The sequence below is a fragment of the Pelophylax lessonae genome (assembly GCF_965119305.1).
Source record: "Pelophylax lessonae genome assembly, chromosome: 10".
NCBI lineage: Eukaryota > Metazoa > Chordata > Amphibia > Anura > Ranidae > Pelophylax > Pelophylax lessonae.
The window spans coordinates 82,672,964-82,698,263 of record NC_138777.1 but is presented as its reverse complement, the minus strand read 5'-3'; the positions used below and the strand labels follow the sequence as shown (position 1 = coordinate 82,698,263).

The 25,300-nt window shown below is 39.2% G+C and overlaps 1 protein-coding gene across 1 annotated transcript in view; it reads right to left on the bottom strand.

Annotated features, from left to right (window-relative positions):
• Positions 1-25,300, bottom strand: part of LOC309565955 (mucin-5AC-like) — a gene marked incomplete at both ends in the record, with an annotated part of 316,230 nt that overhangs the window by 66,640 nt on the left and 224,290 nt on the right. Inside the window, 8 exons of the mRNA XM_082270984.1 lie at positions 501-629; positions 4,671-4,827; positions 6,745-6,984; positions 9,926-10,105; positions 16,225-16,338; positions 16,434-16,572; positions 17,860-18,011; positions 25,050-25,144. Coding sequence (XP_082127110.1) covers positions 501-629; positions 4,671-4,827; positions 6,745-6,984; positions 9,926-10,105; positions 16,225-16,338; positions 16,434-16,572; positions 17,860-18,011; positions 25,050-25,144 — 1,206 coding nt within the window. The remainder of the gene's footprint in view (positions 1-500; positions 630-4,670; positions 4,828-6,744; positions 6,985-9,925; positions 10,106-16,224; positions 16,339-16,433; positions 16,573-17,859; positions 18,012-25,049; positions 25,145-25,300) is intronic.

Here is a 25,300-nt window from a genome sequence, read left to right as displayed (position 1 = left end):
TTGTTTTTGGCTATTTTTGGTTAAATGTATTTATGTTATTGTTTTAGGCTATGTTTGGTCAAATGTATTTAGGCTATTGTTTTACGCTATTTTTGGTCAACTGTACAGACTGTTTTAGGTTATCTTCTCTTCCAAATCAATATTCTTAGATAATTGTTTTAGGCTATTTTGCTTGATTGTATTTAGATGATTTTTTTAGGCCATTTTCTCATTTGGTTGAATGTCCTTAGGATATTTATTTAGGCTATATTCTCTTCTGTAATAAAACAATAGTACAAATGAGGCATATCTGGCCTTGCTTGTGTGTAATAAAGCATGAGCAGAAAAGCAGAAAGTTAGCTCCAAATGTAGAACAAGGCCAGGAATAGGAAACTTTTTCTACAATTGGTATGCCATTTTGTGAGAAATTGCCAAGCCCGTAACTGTCTACAATTAACACATATTATTTCCTGATGTGAAAATTTTTAAATACTGTAAAATACAATTTTAAACTCTCTTACCTTCTAAACCTTTGTTTTCAGAATGACATATGCCACTTGGATTTCTGCATGTTTTTAAGCAAGCAGCACCGCAAGCCTTGTAGTGCCATTGGCATTGCCTGTCATTATTGTAGAAATCACAGAACAGAGCTGGAGAGTGTGAAAAATGTACAGTTGTGAAAAGGCAACATTCATTTTCATCATAAATCTTTAGAGTATGAACAATATACACAGTAGAAAGACATGTTACAGCAAATGTAATTTCGATAAGTAAGTAGGCTAGGAATGGCACACAATTGCTTTTACCCCTTCAAATACAGCTGCACTCTTTTTGAATTGAATAAAAACAATGTTTTGGATTCAAACCACAGTATGAAAAAAAAAAAATCCAAAGTGTTATAAGGTACGAGCATTTTCAGGGTTTCATTGATAAAAATGCATGGCTTCAAAAAGAGGAGAATCAGACAGTTTGATTTTTATACTGTGGATTTTTTTAACTACTGTTTTTTGATAAATCTCTGAATAAGCCTCTATGTGTATGTCATGACTTTGTCTATGTATATACTCAAAATGGGGTTTAAATTGGTCAGCTCATGCATATAAAATAAAAAACGTGATGCGCCAGACATGCACAAAATTATTCCTGAAGTGACTGTATAATTAATTAATAAAAGTCCACATATACAATTCAATAAATGGTATCATGCTCAAAATCAATTATTAATGTGTTAAAGTATCCAAGTTGAAGCCTCGATCCAGTGAGAGATAGTGAAAACACCAGTGTGTTGAATCCCTCCACCAGAAAGATTGGCCTCTCACCTCAATATGGGACCCAAACGGGCCAGCATAAGCCTATATGAGGATAATGGACTCCTGGGATGACTCTCCAGCCTTTCACCTCCGGAGGTCGCCAGGTTATACAGTAGGAAACAAAGGCAAAAATCTAGTGCTCTCTGCTTATAAGTGTGTAAGCTTTATTGGAAATAAGAAAGCAACTCACATTATACGGGCACTCAGCCGTGCCTGCTGGTATGGCAATCAGTAGCTAGTTCCACCCGAGAGACGACCGGCGTCAGACACGCAAGCTCCGCCCCCCTATACGCGTTACGTCAGAGCGTACGGCTCCGTTGACTTCCTCGGTAGGGGTCCGTCAGTCCTACGACCCCTACCGAGGAAGTCAACGGAGCCGTACGCTCTGACGTAACGCGTATAGGGGGGCGGAGCTTGCGTGTCTGACGCCGGTCGTCTCTCGGGTGGAACTAGCTACTGATTGCCATACCAGCAGGCACGGCTGAGTGCCCGTATAATGTGAGTTGCTTTCTGGTGTTTTCACTATCTCTCACGGGATTGAGGCTTCAACTTGGACACTTTAACACATTAATAATTGATTTTGAGCACGATACCATTTATTGAATTGTATATGTGGACTTTTATTAATTAATTATACAGTCACTTCAGGAATAATTTTGTGCACGTCTGGCGCATCACGTTTTTTATTTTATGTGATTTTGATTGTGAGGTGTGGACACGATTAGTGTATGCTGCCGGCCATTTTTCATGCACATTTATTGTTTATGTTTATGTACAATTTTTATGCACATTTATTTTCACGCACAGTGATTTAATAATTTTGCTTGCACTATATGTACATCACATACTAGGCTTTGCGCTGATAGCTTATTGTTTACAGCTCATGCATATACCTAATCCTAAGAATATTTCAATTTTTTATACTGCCAATGGCAGTACTGAGGCTACCAGCCTAGAAGGCTGAGCCCCTTGCAGTCAGAGGGGGTACAGAGGTAGATCTGATTTTTTTTTACTCATGATAGCAATAGCCCTGTCTCTGTTGTAATGTTAATTTTGAATTTGTCAGGGTGCTGTAATTTGTAAATAGCAACTTCAACCAGACCCTATCTTGCATCTTAATTACTCACTACAGGTTGGCAAGGCTGTCTATTAGGAGAACTGGGGCCAAGCCAAGGTTGGGCTGGGTTTTGGGGCTTCTAGAATGATCATTCTGAAGCCCGTTTTTAGTATGACAGGTAAGAATGGGTACACATTAATTACAGCTAGCAAGGAAACTGTGAGAGGCCTAAGAGATCATTAATGATAGAAGCCAGAAATTAACTAAGAAACCAGACGTGTGGTTTACACCTTACATTGCATTTTCTGTGCTGGAAGAGTTTTCTCTTGAGTTGAACAAAAGAATAGGTATGTCTTAGGTGCCTGGTGCAAAATCTAAAAAGGGATCCCTTTAACCACAAACAATGCCTTTATTGGTCATGTTCAACTCTTTCAAACCTTTTTAATAGAAAAGAACAACTGATGAATGTGAAAATTCTTGCCATATTCTACATAGAATACATTAGGTGAATACAGATGATAACTGAGGGGTGTAGCAATTATGTTTGGGTTCCTGATATGATAGAATCCGAGGCAGACTCTAAATCCATGGATAAACCTTATGCAGTAAGAACTCTATGCGGTTGCTTGTATTAGAGAGTGAAAAAAGAAAAAAAATGATATGAGAGATCCCCACGCTGCTACAAATAAAATATATAAAAATGTCTTTTACAAAAAGCTATCACCTACACAGATACTATAATCTAAGTACTAGGAATCAAAAATGATCAATAAGGAACTGCTGCCACTAATTAGTGCTCATCAGTACACCATTACGAAATATTAACCAAAAAATAATGAAGCCCTCCTAACCTACAACATGCAGTATTCAAATCAAGACAAATAAATCCTCCACATTTCTATAAAAGATTTTTTTACATACCTAAAGAATAAAATGAATATACATGTGCATAACGCATGTCACTAAGTAAAACACATGTTTAGGAACCATTAATTCATGTGTGAACTATTTGTGTTCATAGCAACTTCATATAGCAAACAAATACAAATTAAAATACAATAGTAAATGTAGTATCATAAAAATACTCCCAGCAAATAGAAATCCCACAATGTATCATAACATCCTCACTATGACTATAAGGCTCAGTTCACACTGCCACGACCTGAAAGTCACACGACTTATGGTCCAACTTTTCCAGGCGATTTCCGAGCAATTTGCTGGCTACTTGAGTGTGACTTGATGTGACTTTAAAGCGACTGTGAAGTGACTTTAGAGCAACTTTGAGGGAATGCCTGGTTAATCTTCCTGTAATGTCGGATCCAAATCATATCAATAAGGATGAGGATCGGACATGGAGGCGACTTCCATTAAAGTCCATGGGAACAAGTCGTATAGAAGTCACCTTGAAGTAGTACAGGAACCTTTTCTAAAGTCGGAGCAACATCAATAGTGCTAAATAAGAAGATTGTGTTTTTCTAAAAGTAGTGTATATACTACTTTTGTTGCGGTGCAATTTCAGCCCATTCAAACTAAATCCGCACCCTGGCATTCTGCCACCATACCCTGGCATTCTGCCACCGTGTAGAGAGCCCCACTACAGCTGAAGCTGATTATCTGTGACACTGTCACAGAGCCCAGCCAGCACACTGCCCCCTCCCTGCACAGGAGGAAGAGGAGAGAGCAAAAGATATGCTCTTCCTCCTCCTCCTCCCTCACCTGTATTTCCCACCCACACATCTCCTTTCTTTCAGATACAGATGCACACTGTGGATAGGAGTGTGGGTGGACTGGGAAGGCACTGGGAGAACAGGTGAGGGAGGAGGAGGAGGAAGAGCACATATTTTGCTCTCTTCCTCCTGTGCAGGGAGGGGGCAGTGTGCTGGCTGGGCTCTGTGACACTGTCACAGATAAGCTTCAGCTGTAGTGGGGCTCTCCCCACGGTGGTAGAATGCCAAGGTACAGTGGCAGAATGCCAGGGTGCGGTCACAAGTGTGACCTTTGCGACCCTGGTAGTTCCGCCACTGCTTTATATACAACACTGAGTCGCGGGCAGAACCCTAAAAATGCCCAGGAAAGTATAAAAGAAGATTTAACTCTTTCCCACCTTGGCAGCCTGGATAAACAACAATCCAACTGCCTACACACATGAACAGTATATTAATTTTATGGTTTAGGTATGTAAAAAGCTTTTACATAAATGTGGAGGATGTACTTGTTTTGATTTGAACACTGCATGCTGTAGGTGAGGAGCACTTCACTATTTTTGAGTTGTTTGTATTATCTAAAAACTACATTAGGCTCATTTTTCTTACAGCTCTACTCACGGCAGACTGTGTCAGTTCTCCAATCCACACACACACAGGCTTCACTACATGCTTTAGCATAAGCAGCAACAGCTGTACAAAAACAGTTACAATCTCCTCCGGTGTCACATGCACAAGTATCTCTAACACAAGCCTCATAATATTCTTCAGGGTCCACCTGGAACAAAAAAAAAATCAAAAGTAAACACACCAAAAGTGGGAAGTTGGTGAAGGCAAATAGAGAGGATTCAAGTTCACCTTTTGCATTAGAGTCAAGAAAATAAGAGATTAAATAAGGTCATGCTGTTGTTGCAATAAATAATTTAAAGATTAGTTGCTCATTCTTTCTGTTTAGATTATTTAAAACGAAGCAGAAATGCAACTATCCAAACATTTTATTAACCATAACTTTAATGACTTTTTAACTACTTGCAGACCGCCCACAATGTATTGTAGACAGATGGCCCATGCAAGCAAAGCGATGCGCGCACCCCCCCCCCCCTCCCGGCGACACCCGCGGTGATTGAACACAGTAAGAGTCTATTAGAAAGATCTGGCCAGTGATTCATGTCCAGGACCTGCTGATCATCTATGCCCAATCACAGGCCAGAGCTCTGTGTTGACAATCAACATAGAGCTCTGTACAGAGGAAACAATCCCTGCAAAACAGGGATAAGAAACAATGAGATATGGCAAAAGCAGCACACATTACACACATTTCACATTGTTAGGCACATATTTAACCCCTTGATCACCCTAGATCAGTGATGGCAAATCTTTTTGAGCCCAAGTGCCCAAACTGCGACACAAAACCAACTTTTTTTTTTCAAAGTGCCAACACTGCAATTAATAACAGCCACAGATAATGGCCACAAGAGCCTCTCACCAATCCCAGCGACACAGCAACACTTCCTCCGAACAGATGTCCACTCATTCTCGTTTGCCCATGGCAAGGCCTGCAACTGGCACTGCAGGGGGGTATCCTCGCAGCTTATCTGACCCTGGCTCACAGTATCCTGCTCCAGTCTTTCTCACAATCTCTCTCACTCAATCTCGATCTCTCTCTCTCTCCCCATAGTCTTCCGGGACTGAATGTCCCATGGTGCACTTGTCAACCTCCTCATTGGTGCTTGGCTGCAGCCAATGGGGAGGCAAGAGGAATCAGAGAAGGCGGCATCCCTGTACAGCACTGCTTGACAGAAGGGGGCGAGCGGGGAAATACACTGACAGTCCACGCTCGTTTCCCACCTTGTCACAGTGCCACTGCCGTGCGGGAGGGGGGGATTTGGAGGATTTGCGAGCCCAGGCATCAGCGGTGGCAGCTTCCCAGTATAGCTTGCATGCCCTGTGTGCCAGCTGTGGCATGCGTGCCATAGGTTCGCCATCAATGCCCTAGATGTTAACCCCTTCCCAGCCAGTTTCATTAGTACAGCGGCAATGTATAGTATTATTAGTGATCAAAGTATAAGTGTCACTGGTGATGTCAGTGGCAGTTAGTCGGTTCCCCCCAGCATCAATTAGTGTCAGATTGACCGCTGCACTATTGCAGTCCCATTATAATTCGCAGATCATCTCCATTAGTAGTATAAAAAAATATATATATATATATATATATATATATATATACTGTATACCATAGTTTGTAGACGTTATAACTTTCACACAAACCAATCAATATACACTTATTGGGATTTTCTTTTACCAAAGACATGTATTAGAATACATTTTGGACTAAATGTATGAAGAAGTTTTGTTTAATTGTTTTTATTGGAATGGTTTTATAGTAGAAAGTAAAAAAAATATATATATATTTTTTTTCCTTTTTTTTTAAATTTATGTTAATATGTCCATTTACATTATGGTCCATTTATACTTAAAAAATATGTTGCAGTGATTTTTGAATTGCAAACATGTGCGTTGCCAAGTGCTGGGGTAACACATGTTAAGACACACATTTTACTGTATATTGTCACAACCCACAAGTGTGAAAAGGCCTTAATAAATTGTTCCCATGGTAAGCCTTTAAATCCAGCTAACTGAATAATCTTTCAATACTGCATTTACAGTGTCATGTGTATAAAATGTAGACCACTACCTCTGCATGGCATTGTGCAAACACATCACTTTTAATGATGTAGCACATTTTATGTGCCCAGGGCATTCTGTATGGGTGAATAGCACATGGTTCCTTTGAGATGTACGCCTCTGGACAGTCTGAAGATATCTTCCAGCTGTCTCTAAACACTTTCACATCTTCTACTAAGCACATACTCCTTGTTGTAGCATCATTTTTGCTGTTTCCATCAAAGTTTCCACAAAGACCACAGACCTTCCCCTGTATTGGACATAGATAAGAAAATATTTCATCATAATAGTTTTACACTTAAAGTATGTTGAATTTGAAGAATCTGAGTTTTTTGATCAGCTTTGCTAACTGTATATTGCAGATGCAAATGCAAGATATTGAAAAAGGGATCACCAAAGCCTTTAAACTAACCCTATAGTTGCAGACCAAAGCACTTAACAGCTGTCTTCCCCAGCTTCACTTATTTAAGATAGATGTTAGGGCAAAAAAAATAAAATTCAGTGCATGTCTGCAATACATGCACATTTGTCATGTTTTATACCTTTAAAACCCTTGCATGTACATAAAAAGACCTATTTATCTTCCAAAAAAACTCTCAGCTCAAATCCTGTTGTAGTCAAGATACAGCATTTTGTGGACTAAGTGGTATCAGCCCTACCTGGTTTTCCTTTGCTAAACTACTTAAACCCACCACCTGGCCTGTTCTACACAACATAGAGACTGTTTTATTCAGTAGTCAATGTGTATCAGAGTTGCCAAATATCATTTATTCATTTTTTTGTTAAGCAGATAGTTCACAAAAATGTATTTTGCTAATGCCTTTCAGTATTTGCCTGAATTGTAGAAATTAAAGTAGAACTATAGGAAAACCTATTTTTTTTTTTTTTTTTTGGATAGAGTAACGAAGAGTTATAACCCCTGTTAGATTGTTTTGTTTTTGTGTGCCATCTGTGTCCCATTGGGGAGATTTACTTTCACTTCCTGTCCTATAGCCAAAACAGGAAGTGAGAGGAAATCTCTGCAAATTAGGAAAAACATTGGGGCCATCTAGGTCACTAGAACTAGTGTCCCCATTGGAAGATTACGTCTCTGGGGACAACCCAAAATATGGGTTTTCTTTTACTTTCACTTTCAATAAAAATGGTAAACAGGGCAAATAGAGAGGGTGAATCTCCCTAATGGGGGACAAAGACAACAATAAAAACTGACAGATGTTCTAATCCATCTCCACACTATCCAAAAAAAATAAAAAAAAGTTTGCCTTTAGTTATACTTTAAAGCAGGGATTCTCAAACTATGGCCCTCCAGCTGTTGCAGAACTACACGTCCCATAAGGCATTGTAAAACTCTGACATTTGCAGACATGACTAGGCATGATGGGAATTATAGTTCCTGAACAACTGGAGGGCCATAGTTTGAAGACCCCCGCTTTAACCACTTCCCGCCCGCCCTATAGGCAAATGACGGCGGGAATGTGGTTGTGTTATCCTGACCGGACGTCATATGACGGCGGCAGGATAATACAGCTCTGGGCGCCCCCGGGGGCGCGCAGAGCGGCGATCGGTGATGCGAGGTGTCAGTCTGACACCCTGCATCTCCGATCTCGGTAAAGAGACTACTGACGTAGCTCTTTACCATGTGATCAGCCGTGTCCAATCACGGCTGGTCACATCGTAAACAGGAACAGCCGTTGATCGGCTTTCCTTAGTTCGTGCCTGACAGGCACAAGTAAAGGAGCGCCGATCGGTGGCTCCCCTGACAGGGGGGGGGGGGTCGGCACTGGTAATCAGATCATTGATTACCAGTGCAGACCCTCGGGGGGGTGCCACTAGATCCACCAGGGATGCCCACTATGACCCCAGGGATGCCCACTATGACCCCAGGGATGCCCACTATGGCCACCAGGGATGGCAATCAGGGCTCAGGGAGCCCCCCATCAATGGCGTCCATCAATGCCGCCTATCAGTGCCCAGCAGTGCCGCCTATCATTGCCCACCAATGCTGCATATCTGTGCTATCTATCAGTGCCACCCCATCAGTGCCACCCCATCAGTGCCTCCTCATCAGTGCCTGTCAGTGCAGTCTCATCAGTGCTCATCAGTGCAGGAAAAAACTTATTTATTTACAAAATTGTATAACATAAACAAAAAAACTTTTTTTTTTTTTCAAACTTTTCGGTCTTTTTTTATTTGTTTAGCAAAAAGGAAAAAACCCACAGGTGATCAAATACCACCAAAAGAAAGCTCTATTTGTGGGGGGAAAATTACATAAATTTGGTGTAGGTACAGTGTTGCATGACCGCGCAATTGTCATTCAAAATGCAACAGCGCTAAAAGGGGAAAATTGGCCTGGGCAGGAAGGGAGGGAAGTGCCCTGTATTAAAGTGGTTAAAGTATAACGGAACACAAAAAGTGAAGATTTGCTGTGTTATATGGAACATTTAGAAATGTTATTGGTGCCTAACTAGTACCCCTCCTGTGACTACAGCATCCTATCTCTGTATCTGCAGTGTGAGATTTAAGACACTGCTGCCTCGGTCTGCTTGTGTCAGAGAATTTGGAGTGAGATTTAGGCCTAGTACACACAATGAGATCATTTGACAAATGATCATCCATTTTTTTTTCTTTTTTGCATGCTAGTCTTCATATCGAAAACTAAGAGGTTACTAAAGCACACAAATTCTTGTACAATACAATAAAAATTTGAAAGTGATGTAATGTATTGTATTTTATTAGTAATGTATTTTTGGATGAAAGCTGTGTACTAACGATCAGATTATTGTACGATCGCTTCTTAAGGGGTATTTTTTGTAGAATTTTCTGATGGTGTGTACGGGGCTTTAGTGATGTCGCTACTGTGTTGCTCACTTTTCTCTGTGTTGTAGGCTCTGATGTGAGAAAATAAAGTCATGTCTTTACCAAGATGCTCATCTACACACAGGGATAGAGTACCGAGCCTGTTGTTCCTTAATAGGGAAAGAACTGATGCAAAAAAGACTACAAAAAATACTGATGAGTAGTCTAGTCCTTTCCTTTGCTTTTTTTTTTGGGCACAACTTCCAGAGACTTGTTCCTCTTTAGGATAACTCAGTAACTCCATAACAGATATGATTTTTTTGTTTGCAAAGCGTACTAAGTCAGAATAACTTTGACCAGTCACCAGTCAGCATATGTAGATATAATATTTTTACCTGATAGCTCCTGCTTAGATGAACCGAAATACTTGTCATTTTGTCCCATACTAGCACAAGTCCAGTATTTGTCTCAATGACTAAATATATACCCATTGTTCGAGTTGTGTAGGGAATTTCAACGTTACTTGATGTGCCCATAACATCTATGTGTCCATCGGCAAGAATGAGCTTATGAGCCTAAACAAAGAAAGTATAACATATCTATATATTTTTTAGCACTGACATTGTATATAAAATATTTAACAGCATTAAAAATAAATATATACACAGCCATCTGGTTGGCAAAAAGGGTTACACAGAGTTATTTACACTAGATATCATTGGTGGAAGTGGAAATCTCAGTTAGAACAATGGAAGTACTAATAAAGAAACACTGCTCTAAAGAATTAAAACATCAGGACACTCAAAAGTCATATTCTAATTTTTGGTACATCATGGATAGTTAAATCACCCTAATTATTTATACCTATACTGTGATGGTGAGGTCTCTGCACATGAGGTCCCTGTTTTTTTTTAACCTGCCTGGGTAACAACGAAATGACCATACTCTCATTTCTATTTTTGTATTTACCACTCCAAACATTTCAGTAGACGAGGCAGCGACACCTGGCAACATACATTCTATAAAAATGAATTTTAGACACCCAATCCCACTTCCGCTTGGATAGTCTAGGCGATCTAAGCGGTAGTTCTCCTCTGCCCCCCTTCCCTGCAGTTTTCTGGGACACGTCACAGGACCATTCACAATGCGCAGGTGCAAAGGGCACCCAGTTATGAAGCCAAAAGATGTCACAGTCGGGTGCCCACAGTCAAGATGCTGGTGGCGAAGACTGGGGACAGATGGAGAAAAGGGCTCGGGTGAGCACAGTGCTGGATCCTGGGACATGTAAGTCTCTGTTTATTAAAAGTCAGTAGCTTTGTAGCTGCTGACTTTTAATTTTCACAAAAATGACTAGAACTCCTCTTTAAAGTTCACTAGAAATATAGGAAAGGCATGATGTGCTACTTAATGTGACCCTATAAATATACAAAGGTTACCAAGTCCAGCCATACCTGTAAAATAAGAATGTAAATACCCACCTTTTCTTATGCTTGTGTCAAACTTCAGTTTGATCCTGAGAAATATTTTTCTTAAATCTGCAGGGAAGCCAACAGTTCTGGTAGCATGGATCTCCTGGGTCCCAGACAGCTTTCATTGATTTGTCCCGCTAAAGGCCGCATCTGTCCTGATTCCCTTTAACAACTAATTGGTCAGATGGCCAAGCAATGCTTTTTAAACTGATTTTACTTGAATTTTCTTAAAGTACAACTAAAGGCAAAAGTTAATTTATTTATTTATTTTTAAATTTTAGATTGATAGAGTGATTAGAGCAAAGGTATTTTTTTTTTTTGTATTGCTGGCTGTGTTCCTCTTGGGGAGATTTACCCTCTCTATGTGTCCTGTTTTTGATTATCACTGAAAATAGAAGTAAAAGAAAGCCCCAAATTTTGGATTGTAACCAGAACAGGAATATCTTCAGGCAGTCGACAAATAGCAGATTTTAAGTGTCATCTGATCCTGAAACCTAAGCTACCTAAACAAAGTAAGTAAAGCTAAATACTAGGGAAATATAGATATTTTCTAAGTAAGCCTGCAGTGCCATAATAGTTAAAGATTTAACCCAATAATGATTTATTCTCTTCATATTATTATTATTATTATTATTATTATTATTATTTTTTTTTTTTTTTTTTTTACAATATATTTTTATTGAATACATTTTTAAATGCATGCAAAATACAAAGGATAAAATATATAGAAATCCAATATCATTAGGGTATTGCAGTATAGGAAAAAAGGTAAGCAAGTTTTGTAAGAACAAAAAAAGACAAAATGTCAGACAACAAAACTTATGTAGATAAACACTAAATAAGATGTGAATAATTGACTATCAGACAGTAAATTGGAAAATCAATTAGTAAATGAAAAGTAATCTGGCTAATAGAGTAAAAGAAACTACACCAACGAGACAGCAATGAAAAAATCCTTGACAGGAAAGCGTTGATGATATAGTGAAAATGGAAAATATAATAACAATGAAAAATGAAAATAACGGAGGCACATGGCATCATAACAGTAATTAGCAACAGCAGAGCCATCCCAATTTTGTCATACAAAATCTCTCGAGTATAAGGAGATACAAATACAAGGAAAATTTAGATCATAACATAGTACAAATTAATGGACCAAGAATGCAGGAAAAAAGGAAATAAAATCATTCTCAAGTGCACATAAGGTGATTATATTTATCAGAATAAACAAATGTAAACCAGGCTCTCCAAGTTTTGCGGTGTTGGCTCAAGCGGTCATTAGGGATGAGCTTCGAGTTCTAGTCGAACGTAAGTTTGATTCAAACATTGGCTGTTCGCTTTGATGAACAAATGGACTTTTTTGTGGGAACTTCAGGTTCCCGCAATATCATGGACTCTGATTCCAATAAATCACCTGCTGGCCAGGGGATTTGAACCCACAGTCATCTATCATTGGAAGCCTAGTATTCTACAGCCTACACCACAAAGTGTGTTCAGCCTAAGTGTGCTTGACAGCGGCGTAGCTGGTAGAATACCAGGCTTGCAATTGCAATGTTGTGGGTTTGAATCCCGTGGCCAGCAGGTGATTTATAAGTGGAATTCTATAGTTAATAATACATTGCTGGCAGGGAGAGAGATTTTTACAGTTTGTTGAGCTCAGATAGTGCAGTGTATACCACAAAGTATATATATATATATATATATATATAGGCACTTCAGTATATCAGTTTATATCAGTATTGCTGAATAAAACAGCGGGGGGTCCCCCCCAGTCCATATCAGGCCCCTGGTATGGATTTTTGGGGGGACCCCATGCTGTTTTTTTCATTTTTTGATCTCTATTGCAGGGAGCCGACAATATATTACAGCCGCGGGCAAGTTTAAATGACATATTTTCCTTTAGAAATGTCAGTATTGCTGCAGCAGGCTACAAACATCGCACAAATGCACTACTTTACAGGCACATTAAGGGGGCCCCCCAGGCATGATATTTAAAGGAATTTTTCATTTTTATTGTTTCACTTTAAGCATTATTAAAATCACTGCTCCTGTAAAAATGATTACTTTAAAAAAAAAATGTTTGCATTGATTCATGTCCCCCAGGGCAGTACCTAGGTCCCCATACGCTTTTTTTGGGCCAATAACTTGCATTTAAGCTTAAAATGAGGACTTTTCATTTTTCATGTTCGTGTCCTATAGACTTTAACCAGAACATTTCCCCTGTTCATGCCATTAGCCATAGCAAGGGCTTCTTCCAAGGGTTTCCTGGAGTGAATAATATTAATTTCTGAAAGCCACTCTTTTACCGTGGGGGAATGAGATTACATATTTTTTTCTCAGTAATTGGCTATCAAAGGGCAATGAGACATAATGTGTAACATTGTACTAAAAGGAATTGGATAAGAAATGTAAATACGAAATCTAGAGGGATAAAATCGACTTCGAGAGACAAATAGCAGAGAAAAGTAGAAAGGAACCCTAATAAATTCTTTCAATATATCAATAGCAAAAAAATTAGGTCAGAGCATGTTGCACACATAATTCACGATGATGGGAGGATGGTTACAGAGGACACAGAGAAGGCAATTGTGCTAAATGGAAAAGGAGGGGTATACTGACCATGACTGTATGGTTAGCAGTACTTCATATTACTTGCCGCTATGGCTATCAGAGGGTGAAATCATGGAAAGGCTTGATTGATAACATTAACACAAATAAATCATCAGAACCCGATGGCGTGCATCTGAGAGTACTCAAAGAACTCAGTAAGGTTATATCTAGACCACTCTTCCTGATCTTTGCAGATAGTATTTTGACAGGAACTGTACCAGGTGACTGGAGGAAAGCTAATGTGATACCAATATTCAAAAAAGGCAGAGGCATATCCAGGGAAATTATAGGCCGGTCAGCCTGACGTTAATAGTATGTAAATTACTGGAAGGGATGATAAGGGACTATATCCAAGAATTTGCTAAAGTCAACAGTATCATCAGCAGTAATCACGGGTTTACAAAAGGATGTTTTTGTCAAACCAATCTGTTAACATTCTACGAGGAGGTGAGCTGTGAGATAGATAGGGGGAGACCTGTGGATGTGGTGTACCTGGATTTTGCTAAGGCATTTGAAACAGTTCCCCACAAATGCTTAATTTACAAACTAAGGTCTGCAGTCATAGACCACAAGGTTTTCTCTTGGATAGAAAACTGATTAAAGGGGCATGTCCAAAGGGTGGTAATAAATAACGCATACTCAGACTGGTCTGTAGTGGTAAGTGGGGCCCCCGAAGGCTCAGTCCTGGGACCAATTTTGTTCAATTTATTCATAAATAGCATTGAGGACGGGATCATTTGCTCAATCTCAGATTTTGCAGATGACACAAATTAAGCAGGGCAATAACTTCACATCATGATGTAGAAATCTTACAGAATGACCTAAACAAAATAACAGAGTGGGCAACTACATGGCAAATGAGGTTTAATGTGGAAAAGTGTAAGGTATTGAACTTGGGGACTAAAAACATAAATGCAAAATATGCTTTGGGGGGAACCTCCGGGGGAATCAAGAATGGAGAAAGATCTTGGAGTCTTAGTAGAAGATAGACTAAGCAATAGCATGCAATGTCAAGCTGCAGCTGCAGATGCAGCTGCCAAAGCCGACAGATTATTAGCATGCATAAGAAAGGGGATATTATCCACAGATAAAACTATAATCCTACCACTTTATAAAACCATGGTCCAACCAGACCTGTAGTATTCTGTCCAGTTCTGGTCACCAATCCTCAGAAAGGATGTGTTGGAACTGGAGAGACTCCAGAGAAAGAAAACTAAACTAATTAGGGGATTGGAAGACCTTAATTATGAGGAGCGCTTACAAGCGCTTGATTTATTCTCCCTGAGGAAGAGACACCTGAGAGAGGACATGATAGCGATTTAGAAATACCTCAATGGTGATCTCAGCATAGAAAAAACTATTCAGTCGCAAGGAATGTAAGAGGACACAAGGCCATACAATGCGATTAGAGGAGAAGAGATTTAACCTCAGGCTATGCAGGTGTTTTTTTACAGAAGGGCTATAAGATTGTGGAATTCTCTTCCACAAATGGTGGTAACTGCGGGGAGTATGGCTACTTTTTATAGACTCTTGGACGTACATCTCAAAGATCAAAACATTCAGGGGTATGGGAAATGAATATGTCCACACACACCTACACAGGTTGAACTGGATGGACTGTTGTCTATATTGAACCTTAACTACTATATACTATACACTGTATATAACTTCACATTTACATCTCCAGCAGAGATTGCTAGTGTTTGGGTACCAGATATGTAATCTATCAGGAGTAGCATACCAGTATGAAGGTAACTTATAGGAAGTTTCTTGTATTCTCATGCTAATAGAGAACTTATGGTAAAAGTAAACAAGCTTTCTTCCATTGGATGTCAGAAATGTTTCTTCTCCAGGCATTTTATCTTAAAGCGAACTTAAGGATGCTTGGAGCCATGCATTTGTTTGGTGAGGTAGTTTTTCCCACTTCTATGGCGTTAATGCATAGGGTCTCAAACTGAATAGGGGCCTTAGAGAAGAAAGATTTAAATTTACGATTGGAAAGAAAGTTGCACAGTTGCAGGTATGTCCACTGGGGGAGTGTCTGGCCATTACATAATGCAGCTCTTCCGTGGACTTAATCAGTCTGAATTGTAAACAGTGGGATGCTAAAACTGGTGAACCATTTTGTGTGGTTGGAATTAGATTCTTTTGCAAGCCCAAAATAAATTTTGGGTTATTTGCTATATAGGTAAGGTAATATTATTGTTTTTTTAAACTCCATTATTAAAGATCCATGGGCATTAAAAACCACCGTCGTTGTGCGGTGTCTTTATTTTGTGCTTTAAAACATATTTTTATAATTTAAGGTTATTCGTGTAAAGTACCACATGTTGTCCCACATAACACTTCCTATGCATGGACAACATCAGAGTTCCACAAACTACTGAAAAAAATCCAGGGATTCTGAGATGATCATTAGCAAGACACTCTATTATTAGGCATTTAGGTAATTCCTGAACAAACGTATAGATACTAGTGGAGTAGTCCATTATTTCTACAAACATACTGTAAAGATCTACACAGATATTATAGGGACTTAGGGTAACGATACAAAGACAGAAAGACACTTGTAATTTTTTTATATTATCGATACAGTGGCTAGAAAATTGACTTACCCCTAGATACAATGTAATGGCCACAGAGCAGGAGGTTCCTGTTGTTCCACATGGTATATTCTCAGTAATAATTTTAAAGGTTCCCTTCTCTAAATCATTAATATCACAATAGTCCTAGAAGAATTCACAAATCATTTTACATCAATGCATACATAACATGAGATGTACTAAAAGGTTTTTGCATTTATTACAGTGGATGTCTGGAATACCTGAACCAAAGTATATTCACAGTTTCCATTGATGGTGAAGCGCTTATTGTCAAAGGTAATATAATGTCCTTGTCCATATGCCGTACATATTGCCGTTTCTGTTTTGCTGTCACATAACCAAGTCCTATTTGAGCACATGCTGTTGAAATGTTAAAGCTTTTAATATAATACAATTGAAAACAGAATCATTTAAATTAAAAAAAGTAATTGCTTGAATCAGTTATGCAATTTCTTAACTACTTGCCATTGGGCCAATTTTGATAATTTTCACATACATATAAAAATCATTTTTTTGCTATAAAATTACTTAGAACCCCACATTATTATATATTTTCTGATGTGGTGCGATCTTTGATTTGTGCATGAGCATGAGGGGATGAGGGCACATATTTTTTTTTATTAATAATATTATTTATTTTATTTAAATGTATTTTGTTTTTACATTGTCTTTATTTTTTAGTTTTTTTTGTTTGAACTTTATTGCGATCATAAGGGGTTGACAACATCCCTTGTGATAGCATGGGTAGTGACAGGTACTCTTTATAGAGATATCTGGAGTCTATTAGACTCATCTACCCTTAAAAGCATCTTATCAAATTGGTTTGTTTAGATGCTTCACTACCAGGTAACAGCTTGTAAACAAGAAAACCAAAACTGAAAGTGATGCAATACATGTTGCTTCTGGTTTCCTTTGTCACAGAGGAGGGGATAGTATGGATGTCCCTTCCCCTCCTCTGTACTCAGCTGGCCACACAAGATGCAGCAGTCCCGGGCTCCACAATCACACCAAAGAGCCTGGGAACAGTGGTGGGTGGAAGGGCCACCCAGATCTTTTTTACAGAAAAAAAGAAAAGCCTATCCCCAGCTGCAAATTTTGATATAAAGATTATGGCTGCAGCTGCAGCCATGATCCTGGTATAATTGATTTCCTACATGGACATTTATATACCTACAGTGGTCGAAAAGCAGTTAATGTATCTCTTTTGGAGAGGGAAATAAAAGAAAAACCTTCTCTAGTTACTAAGATTGCAAGACATTTAATAAATTCTATTGTATATTCTTACCTGATGCCATTTGTTTTGAAACTTATGCCTGAATAGTTACGTATTTTTCTCAATAATTACTTCTAGTGTCCCCTTTCAATGACCTGAGTTGTAGGCAGAGGTTGAATCCTGGGAAACAAAGTGTGGGAACTCACCCAAGACCCCCCCCCCCTCCCAAAAAAAGTGTCTGTGTATACACACACACACACACACAGTATCTCAGTGTTATACAAGCTGTACACTCACTACTTTACATTGTAGCAAAGTGTAATTTATTCAGTGTTGTCACATGAAAAGATATAATAAAATATTTACAAAAATGTGAGGGGTGCACTCAATTTTGTGAGATATCTGAGGCTTAATAGATGAAAGAATACACATACCAGTTATCACAGTGAATTGTAGCATTTTCCCCAGGACTATAATGCTGGCCATTATGAACACAGGGACAAAGGTTCTCTGTAACGCATGCTCCATTGTGACTTAGAAATAATCCTTCTGGACATACACAGCCTGATACACACAGTGGGCTGTACTGTTATTAGAATTGGTAAAGCAGAGATAAAGAAGGAAATAGATTAAATACATTTTTACTAAAATTAGCAACTCAATTAAATACAATTTTATGAATTTTTGTATTATCTGGAATACATAGGACTTGGGGTTTAAACCCATGGGATGCAAACAAATACAGCATTTCATGATTATATGTTGTGACCATCAAGAGCTCCTTTGACATAAATTGGTAACTGTTCTTTCTAGTGCAGTAAAATGTACAAGAGATTACCTGTGTAATATAATAACTGTCCTTAATTTAATTAAAACAGTAAATACAGTAGTGCTCCACAATATTTTTAAAAGTTCATAGTCCTCCACCAATTGGTAATAAAGAGTGCAACAAACAATCAGTGAAGAGTTTCCCCTGAGTAGGATAATTTGCAAGGAAACAAAGCAACACGCATAGCATAATCAAATTTATTGCTTATTCCTTCCCATTAAAATATACTAAGTTGATAGCTTTATCACAAATGTTAAAAACGCCAGATGTCAACTGTCATAAGAGTGTGAAAGTTGTATGGATAGAGATATTCTGTCTATAAAATTCCTGGAACCGTGCCCTTAGATAAAGTGAAAGGTAAGTAATGTAACCAGGTATGGTAGGAGACTAATGAAGGTAGGGGGAAGGAAATGTGTGGAATGATTCTACCAATCCTGGATGTGGGGATTTGAATTTGCCCATATATCACAACCAAATAGATTTAAATTAAAAGGAATAATTAACATCATTGTCATAAGAGTGTTTACGGTTTCTCGGGTCCTGTGTCACTCCTGATCAACAGGCTCACGCCTCTAACATTTCATCCTTACGACTTCTTTCGTGGCTAAACGGCGTGAAGGAAGTGACGTTAGCCTGTTGATTGAAAGTGACGCAGGGCCCAACAAAGTGGTGAGATACCGCAAACTCTCTTATGACAGTGGACATCTGGAATTTTCAATCGATAAAAACAGCCCCTGCACATGCTGGAATCCAACATCTACATAGGGATATACTTCACCAGCCTGTGGCGCTGATAATGTGTCCATTTCCTACTTGTTGTATGTCTTTAAGCAGGTATGTCCTGGTCGCTGCAGCTCCTCTCACACTCCACTGGGGGGGACGGATAAAATGCAGGTTCCAGACTGTAATCGAGGGAAGCGCACGCAGACCTCGTGTAATATCGCTTTATTAAGGGACAAACAGTACAGTTAAAATGCACTCACATTTCCTTCCTTATTGCACAAGCATATCGGCATGTCAACAGAAGCTCCTCGCTCCTCCCGTCCCTCCAGGTTGTTTCACTCCGGTCTCCTCTCTCGCAGCTACGGCCGCTATGACCCCGCTCTCCCTTACTTCCTGCTCACGGCTCCCCCGCCGGGTCACTACGTATCAGTACTAGTGCGCCTGCGCACCAGTCCGCCGTCATACACCGCTGCACGAGTGAGCCAAAGCCTCGGCCGAAGCTGTAAGCAGTATGGGGCTACGGAGTGGAGGGATCCACAGGGGTATACTGCTTCTGCTGGTTGCCACAGACAATGTGTTTCAGAGGCGAAGCCTCCTTCTTCAGGTCCCACCTTGCTTCCTACGAAAACCTCCTCCCTATATACCTGAAAACCTCCAGCCATAATTGTTTAACTCTTTCTCTTAAAGGGCCAGTTTCCAATTGTTGTCTACCTTGACAGGAGGAGAGGAGCAAGGGGCTATCCATTTTTCGTGCAAAAACGCATACAATAAAATATATTCCATATATTACATTCAATATATGGTGGGAGCACCACAGGCCTAGAATTATTCGGGATTGAAGCCATATCTATGACTCTCCCAGAAGGTGAACGGTTCTCGATTTTATGTAGACAAGAAACATTTTGGATATTCTCGCTTGGGTCCATGTCGCCGGGGGGACTCAACGAGGAACTAGAAGTCAATACTATCATCTGACTGAAGTTTATACATATATAAGTACATGTACGTATGTGTGGGTGCGTGTGTGTATATATACGTCCACAGCAGTCATGTGTATGGTGCACATATATAGAGTTAATGTGTAGCCGTGCATATGGCGTGTACACGGGTGTATACACTTATACATGCCTATATAACATCACTTGAGCGTAGGTGTATATTCAGGTAAAGTGTATCCAAATAATGCTCACCGTATATGGCAGGTGGTGAGTGAAGCCTAGCATAATGTAGATCTAGGTAGGTATTGTATTGGTGTATTTTTTACTGTAGTGATGTTGCATATAGAATCCATATAGAATCTCTATTGGAGTAATTTTCCATATAGAATAACTTTTCCATATCCGATATGTCATATTAGAATGATTCTGAATGCCAATTGGTGTTTGTTATGATGTCCAAGAAGTTGAAGATGTTGTGGTCTATTAGAGTTTTAGAGTTTTAGAGTTCTATAGTTTTAATGATATATAAGTGTAATGTTCCGGTACCTTTGGTACCCTAAATTACTCTTTTCACAAGTGTATGCGCCCCACCATTCTCTTTTGGAAAGGTGCGCATACACCTTTAAGACTGAAGCTGTCATCACTCAGCGCCGGACTAGATGGCTATTTAAATCGCCGGTTCTCACTCACATGTGTTCGTTCAAACACCCTTACCTGGATGCTAACTTGGCTTGAAGCTTTCGTGCTTGCAAGCATACCTCGCTGACGGAACCTCGCTGCGCTGATCCCTGCATCCCGCTTCCGGATCATCCGCTCCTCCTGAACCAACCTTCGGCTGTATTGCTATTAGTGCTAAGTACCCCGCAGGGGAACCCTCTATAAACTTATACTAAGCTTACACTATCTAGCTCTGCATAGTAAAGACTATTTATCCCATCTGCATATCTAGATTGCTAGCTCTTAAGACTACTGCTACTTATTCCTGCACTGGGTTGATCTCTCTTGTATGTCCACCTGCTACTCTGTCATCTGCTACCATACATGATTGCTAAACCTACCTGCATCCATCTGCTACTGTCTTACCTTCAAGTGTCTGTCACCTACCACCTCCACTCAACCTGTCTCTTAAATCTCCATCACTGTGTTACTACATACATAAAGTCACTCTAGGAACCAGCTTGTTGAGTGTGTGTATTTACTAGCTGAATTAAGACCTTCCACACATGATGAGTCATTGAGGTTGGGAATGGTATCCCAGCATCTCTCTTACATGACTACTGAAGTGGAATATTTCTGCAGCTGAAAATCCACACCATACATGAAATGCAGGAGCGTTACAATAAGCTTATGATATTGAATGTAATATATGGAATATATTTTATTGTATGCGTTTTTGCACGAAAAATGGATAGCCCCTTGCTCCTCCTCTCCTGTCAAGGTAGACAACAATTGGAAACTGGCCCTTTAAGAGAAAGAGTTAAACAATTAGGGCTGGAGGTTTTCAGGTATATAGGGAGGAGGTTTTCGTAGGAAGAAGGAGGCTCTGCCTCCGAAACGCATTGTCCGTGGCAACCAGCAGAAGCAGTATACCCCTGTGGATCCCTCCACTCCATAGCCCCATACTGCTTACAGCTTCGGCCGAGGCTTTGGCTCACTCGTGCAGCGGTGTATGACGGCGGACTGGTGCGCAGGCGCACTAGTACTGATACATAGTGACCCGGCGGGGGAGCCGTGAGCAGGAAGTAAGGGAGAGCGGGGTCATAGCTGCGGGAGCTGCGAGAGAGGAGACCGGAGTGAAACAACCTGGAGGGACGGGAGGAGCGAGGAGCTTCTGTTGACATGCCGATATGCTTGTGCAATAAGGAAGGAAATGTGAGTGCATTTTAACTGTACTGTTTGTCCCTTAATAAAGCGATATTGCCTGAGGTCTGCATGCGCTTCCCTCTATTACAGTCTGTAACCGACATCTGGAATTTTTAACACTTGTGATAAAGCGATCAACTTTCTATGTTTGTGAATATGTATTTTAATAGGAAGACATAAGCAATACATTTGATAAACGGGATTGCACTATGGGTCTTGCTTTGTTTTCTTGCCTTCAGTTTTAGAAGAATGACAGCTGCGGGGAAAGAAAATTTCTGAAGAATCCACCTGAATGGATGATTGAAAAAAAAGTGCAGTTTGCCTATCAGTAATTCACAGGCATTGATTTGCAGTAAGTGCGGTATCCTGAGGGGATTTAATCCACTGAGCACAAAGGGTGATTTACCTTTAATGGTGGAGGACTGAAGCTGTAAATAATCCTACTCAGAGGAAACTGTTCACTGATTGTTGCATTCTTTATCACCAATTGGTGGAGGACTAGGAACTTTTAAAAATATTGTGGAGCGCTGCTCTATTTACTGTTATAATTAAATTTAGGACAATTAATATTGTTCCTGATCTTATTCCTCATCTGCAATATGCAGTTCAGTTTTGGGCACCAGTTCTCAAAAACCTGAGAAAGTGCAGGGAAGGGCAACCAAACTGATAAGAGGCATGGAGGAGCTCAGCTATGAGGAAAGATTAGAGGAACTAGTGTTATTCACTTTAAGGTCATCACATAGGACAAGGGGGTACTGTTTATGTCAAGTAGAAAAGACATTTAATCTCCAAATATGGAAAGGTTTCTTCATATTAAGAACTGTGAAAATATGGAATAGACTCCCTTCACAGGTGGTTCTGGCCAGCTCAGTAGATTGCTTTTAAAGGGCCTGGATTATTTCCTAAATTGACATAATATAACTGTGTACTAACTGTGTACACAACATTTATAGGGAAGTTGATCCAGGGAATATCGGATTGCCTCTAGGAGGATCAGGAAGGAATTTTTCCCCTGCTGTAGCAAAGTGGATCATGCTTTGCTGGGGTTTTTCGCCTTCCTCTGGATCAACTGTGGGTATAGGATTGTGTATATGGAATTGTATGATTTTTTTTTTTGGTTGAACTGGATGGATTTGTGTCTTTTTTTCAACCTGACTAACTAGGTTTGTGCAGTTTTAGCATACTTTGAGATTACCAGTGTAGTAAACATTTATCATTTTATTATGTCCGTGTTGCTTTGATAAAAAAGACCAATTTCATTTTTTTAAACTAAAATGACTCTCTGATGCTATGAAAGGACAATATGCAGCAGTCTAGCATTTCCATCTTCAAAACAAAATTTATAGGGCTACCTAACATTAAACTCTGACAATGTTCCTCATGAATATCTGCATGTAGAGTTGTCTGATGATAATTACACAATTTTCAAATACAGGCAAATGTGGCTCATGTGCACAATGGACATATTTACATTTACTGTATACATTAGAGAGATTTTTTTATTTTTTTATTTTTTATTACAATTACTTTCAAGTTTTCACACCAACTCATCATCACTACAGTCGACATTATACCTACAGGATGAAAATGATCGTTTGTGAAATGCCAGTTGGGAGCGACATTTGTTTTCTGAGCAGTAAAAGTTAATTTTTTTTTTTTACGGAAGGCATTTACAATCTCTTTTTGTGATCTACATGCTTAGGCACATTTTAATGTTTAGGGTTGTATATGTAGATACTGTATTTGCACTCTTTGTCATATTTTAATGCTGAATAAGCAAGAACTGCTTAAGCTGGCCTTACACAGTTATTTTTTGGTTTAGTCTGCAGGAACAGATTCCTCTATCAATCCTATACAGTGTGAATAGATGCATCTCCCGTTGTAGTTTTTGTATTCTGACAGCCATTGTGCGGGATTAAACTTTGTTTAAATACCTAGGAAGTTGAAACCTTGGGCCCCCCCTCACAGGTTTCTGGAGGTTTATTGTGTGTACACTACTACAACTAAGTAGTGTGCACATCAGCTGAAGATGACCATCACTACTGTACATTACACATACATAGGTTGCATCAACATTTTTTACAAATTGACAGCTGTAAGAAAAATAGCTTTTGATAGACAAACCCTAATGTGAACCTATAATTTATATACTTTAAGTTGTTACTGGATACCTTACATTAAAACAGTATTTTCTCTATAGAGTATTTATTTTTTATTTATTTTTTTTGGTGGCCCGTACAGGGACCGAATCTATAGAGTATTTAATATAAGGTTTTCATTTCTTTGAGTTAATTCATTTTTTTTTTAAGAATTTAAGAAAGGTTCATTGTAATTTTGGTTAAAGAGCAAATCAATATTATTTTGGTCCATTGTTGTGGGGCCCTTAAACAGTGTAAAGCCCATATACTGGTGCTAAAAATACAAATGTTGCAGCGCTAAATGAAAACATTAAAGTGCAAACTTCTGTATAGTATCCCAGTGTTGAGAAAATTAGTACAATAAAACCACAAAAAAGTCCATTCACGTTTCGATATATAAAGTGTTCCAGTGCTGTGATGAACAGTAATAATCACATGTGCATATGTGTCCTCCACCTTATAGGTAAAATTCGAACTCCCCAGAGCCAAGTGCTGTCTAAGTTATAGGACAGCAATAAGATATATATCCATAGAACTCCTAGTCCTGGAAAGCCTGGAAGTCTGAAGATAACAATACTGGAATTCTCCTCCAACAGAGTAGATTGCTCAACATGCCACATGAAGGAATTTAAATAAAAAGAAAAGGCTCAGGGTGTAGTATGAAGGTGAATATATTTAATAAAAACAAAAAATAAAAATAAGTGACGTACAGGTAGGTCATGTCGCGGGACAGAGCTGACCTGCCGCAGTAAAAATTATATAAGTGCACTTTCTGGGCACCAAATTCTTTTGATTTTATCTCGTAAAAATAGCAGTGTCATGATGGCACTATCCTGCACACAAAATGTGCAGAGAGCAGAGCTATGGAAAATTACAGTTGGATAAAAAACCAGTCACCATCCACAAGGAGGGAGAGAGCAGCATGCACAGTTTTTTTTTTTTTTTAAAGAAAATTTTGCAAAGAAACAAAGTGTAGGAGTTGTTTCATGCTGGATCAATGCTCAGATTTGAAAGAAATACACAAGAGATTTAAGTAATAATACACAAGGCTTGTGTACCTAGACAATACCTGTTTAACTTTCTCTCTTTAATAAAACCAATAGGCAATATGTGGTTAAAAAATACATACTTACACACTGAACTGCATCACAGCTCTGAGGACATTGGGCTCCCTGCGCATGTTCACCAACGTGATCACAATCAACGTAAACCATTGAAGGAGGACACTCTATAATGTATGATAGTGATAGTACAGAATGGAATCAGTCATTATTACAATTCTATTTCAATTTTACACCAGCAAAAGTGTGCCTGCTCATTAAATGGGCTAAATTTTAGATATCTAGTGATATGAATTGCTTTCCTCTAATAAAATAAAAACACT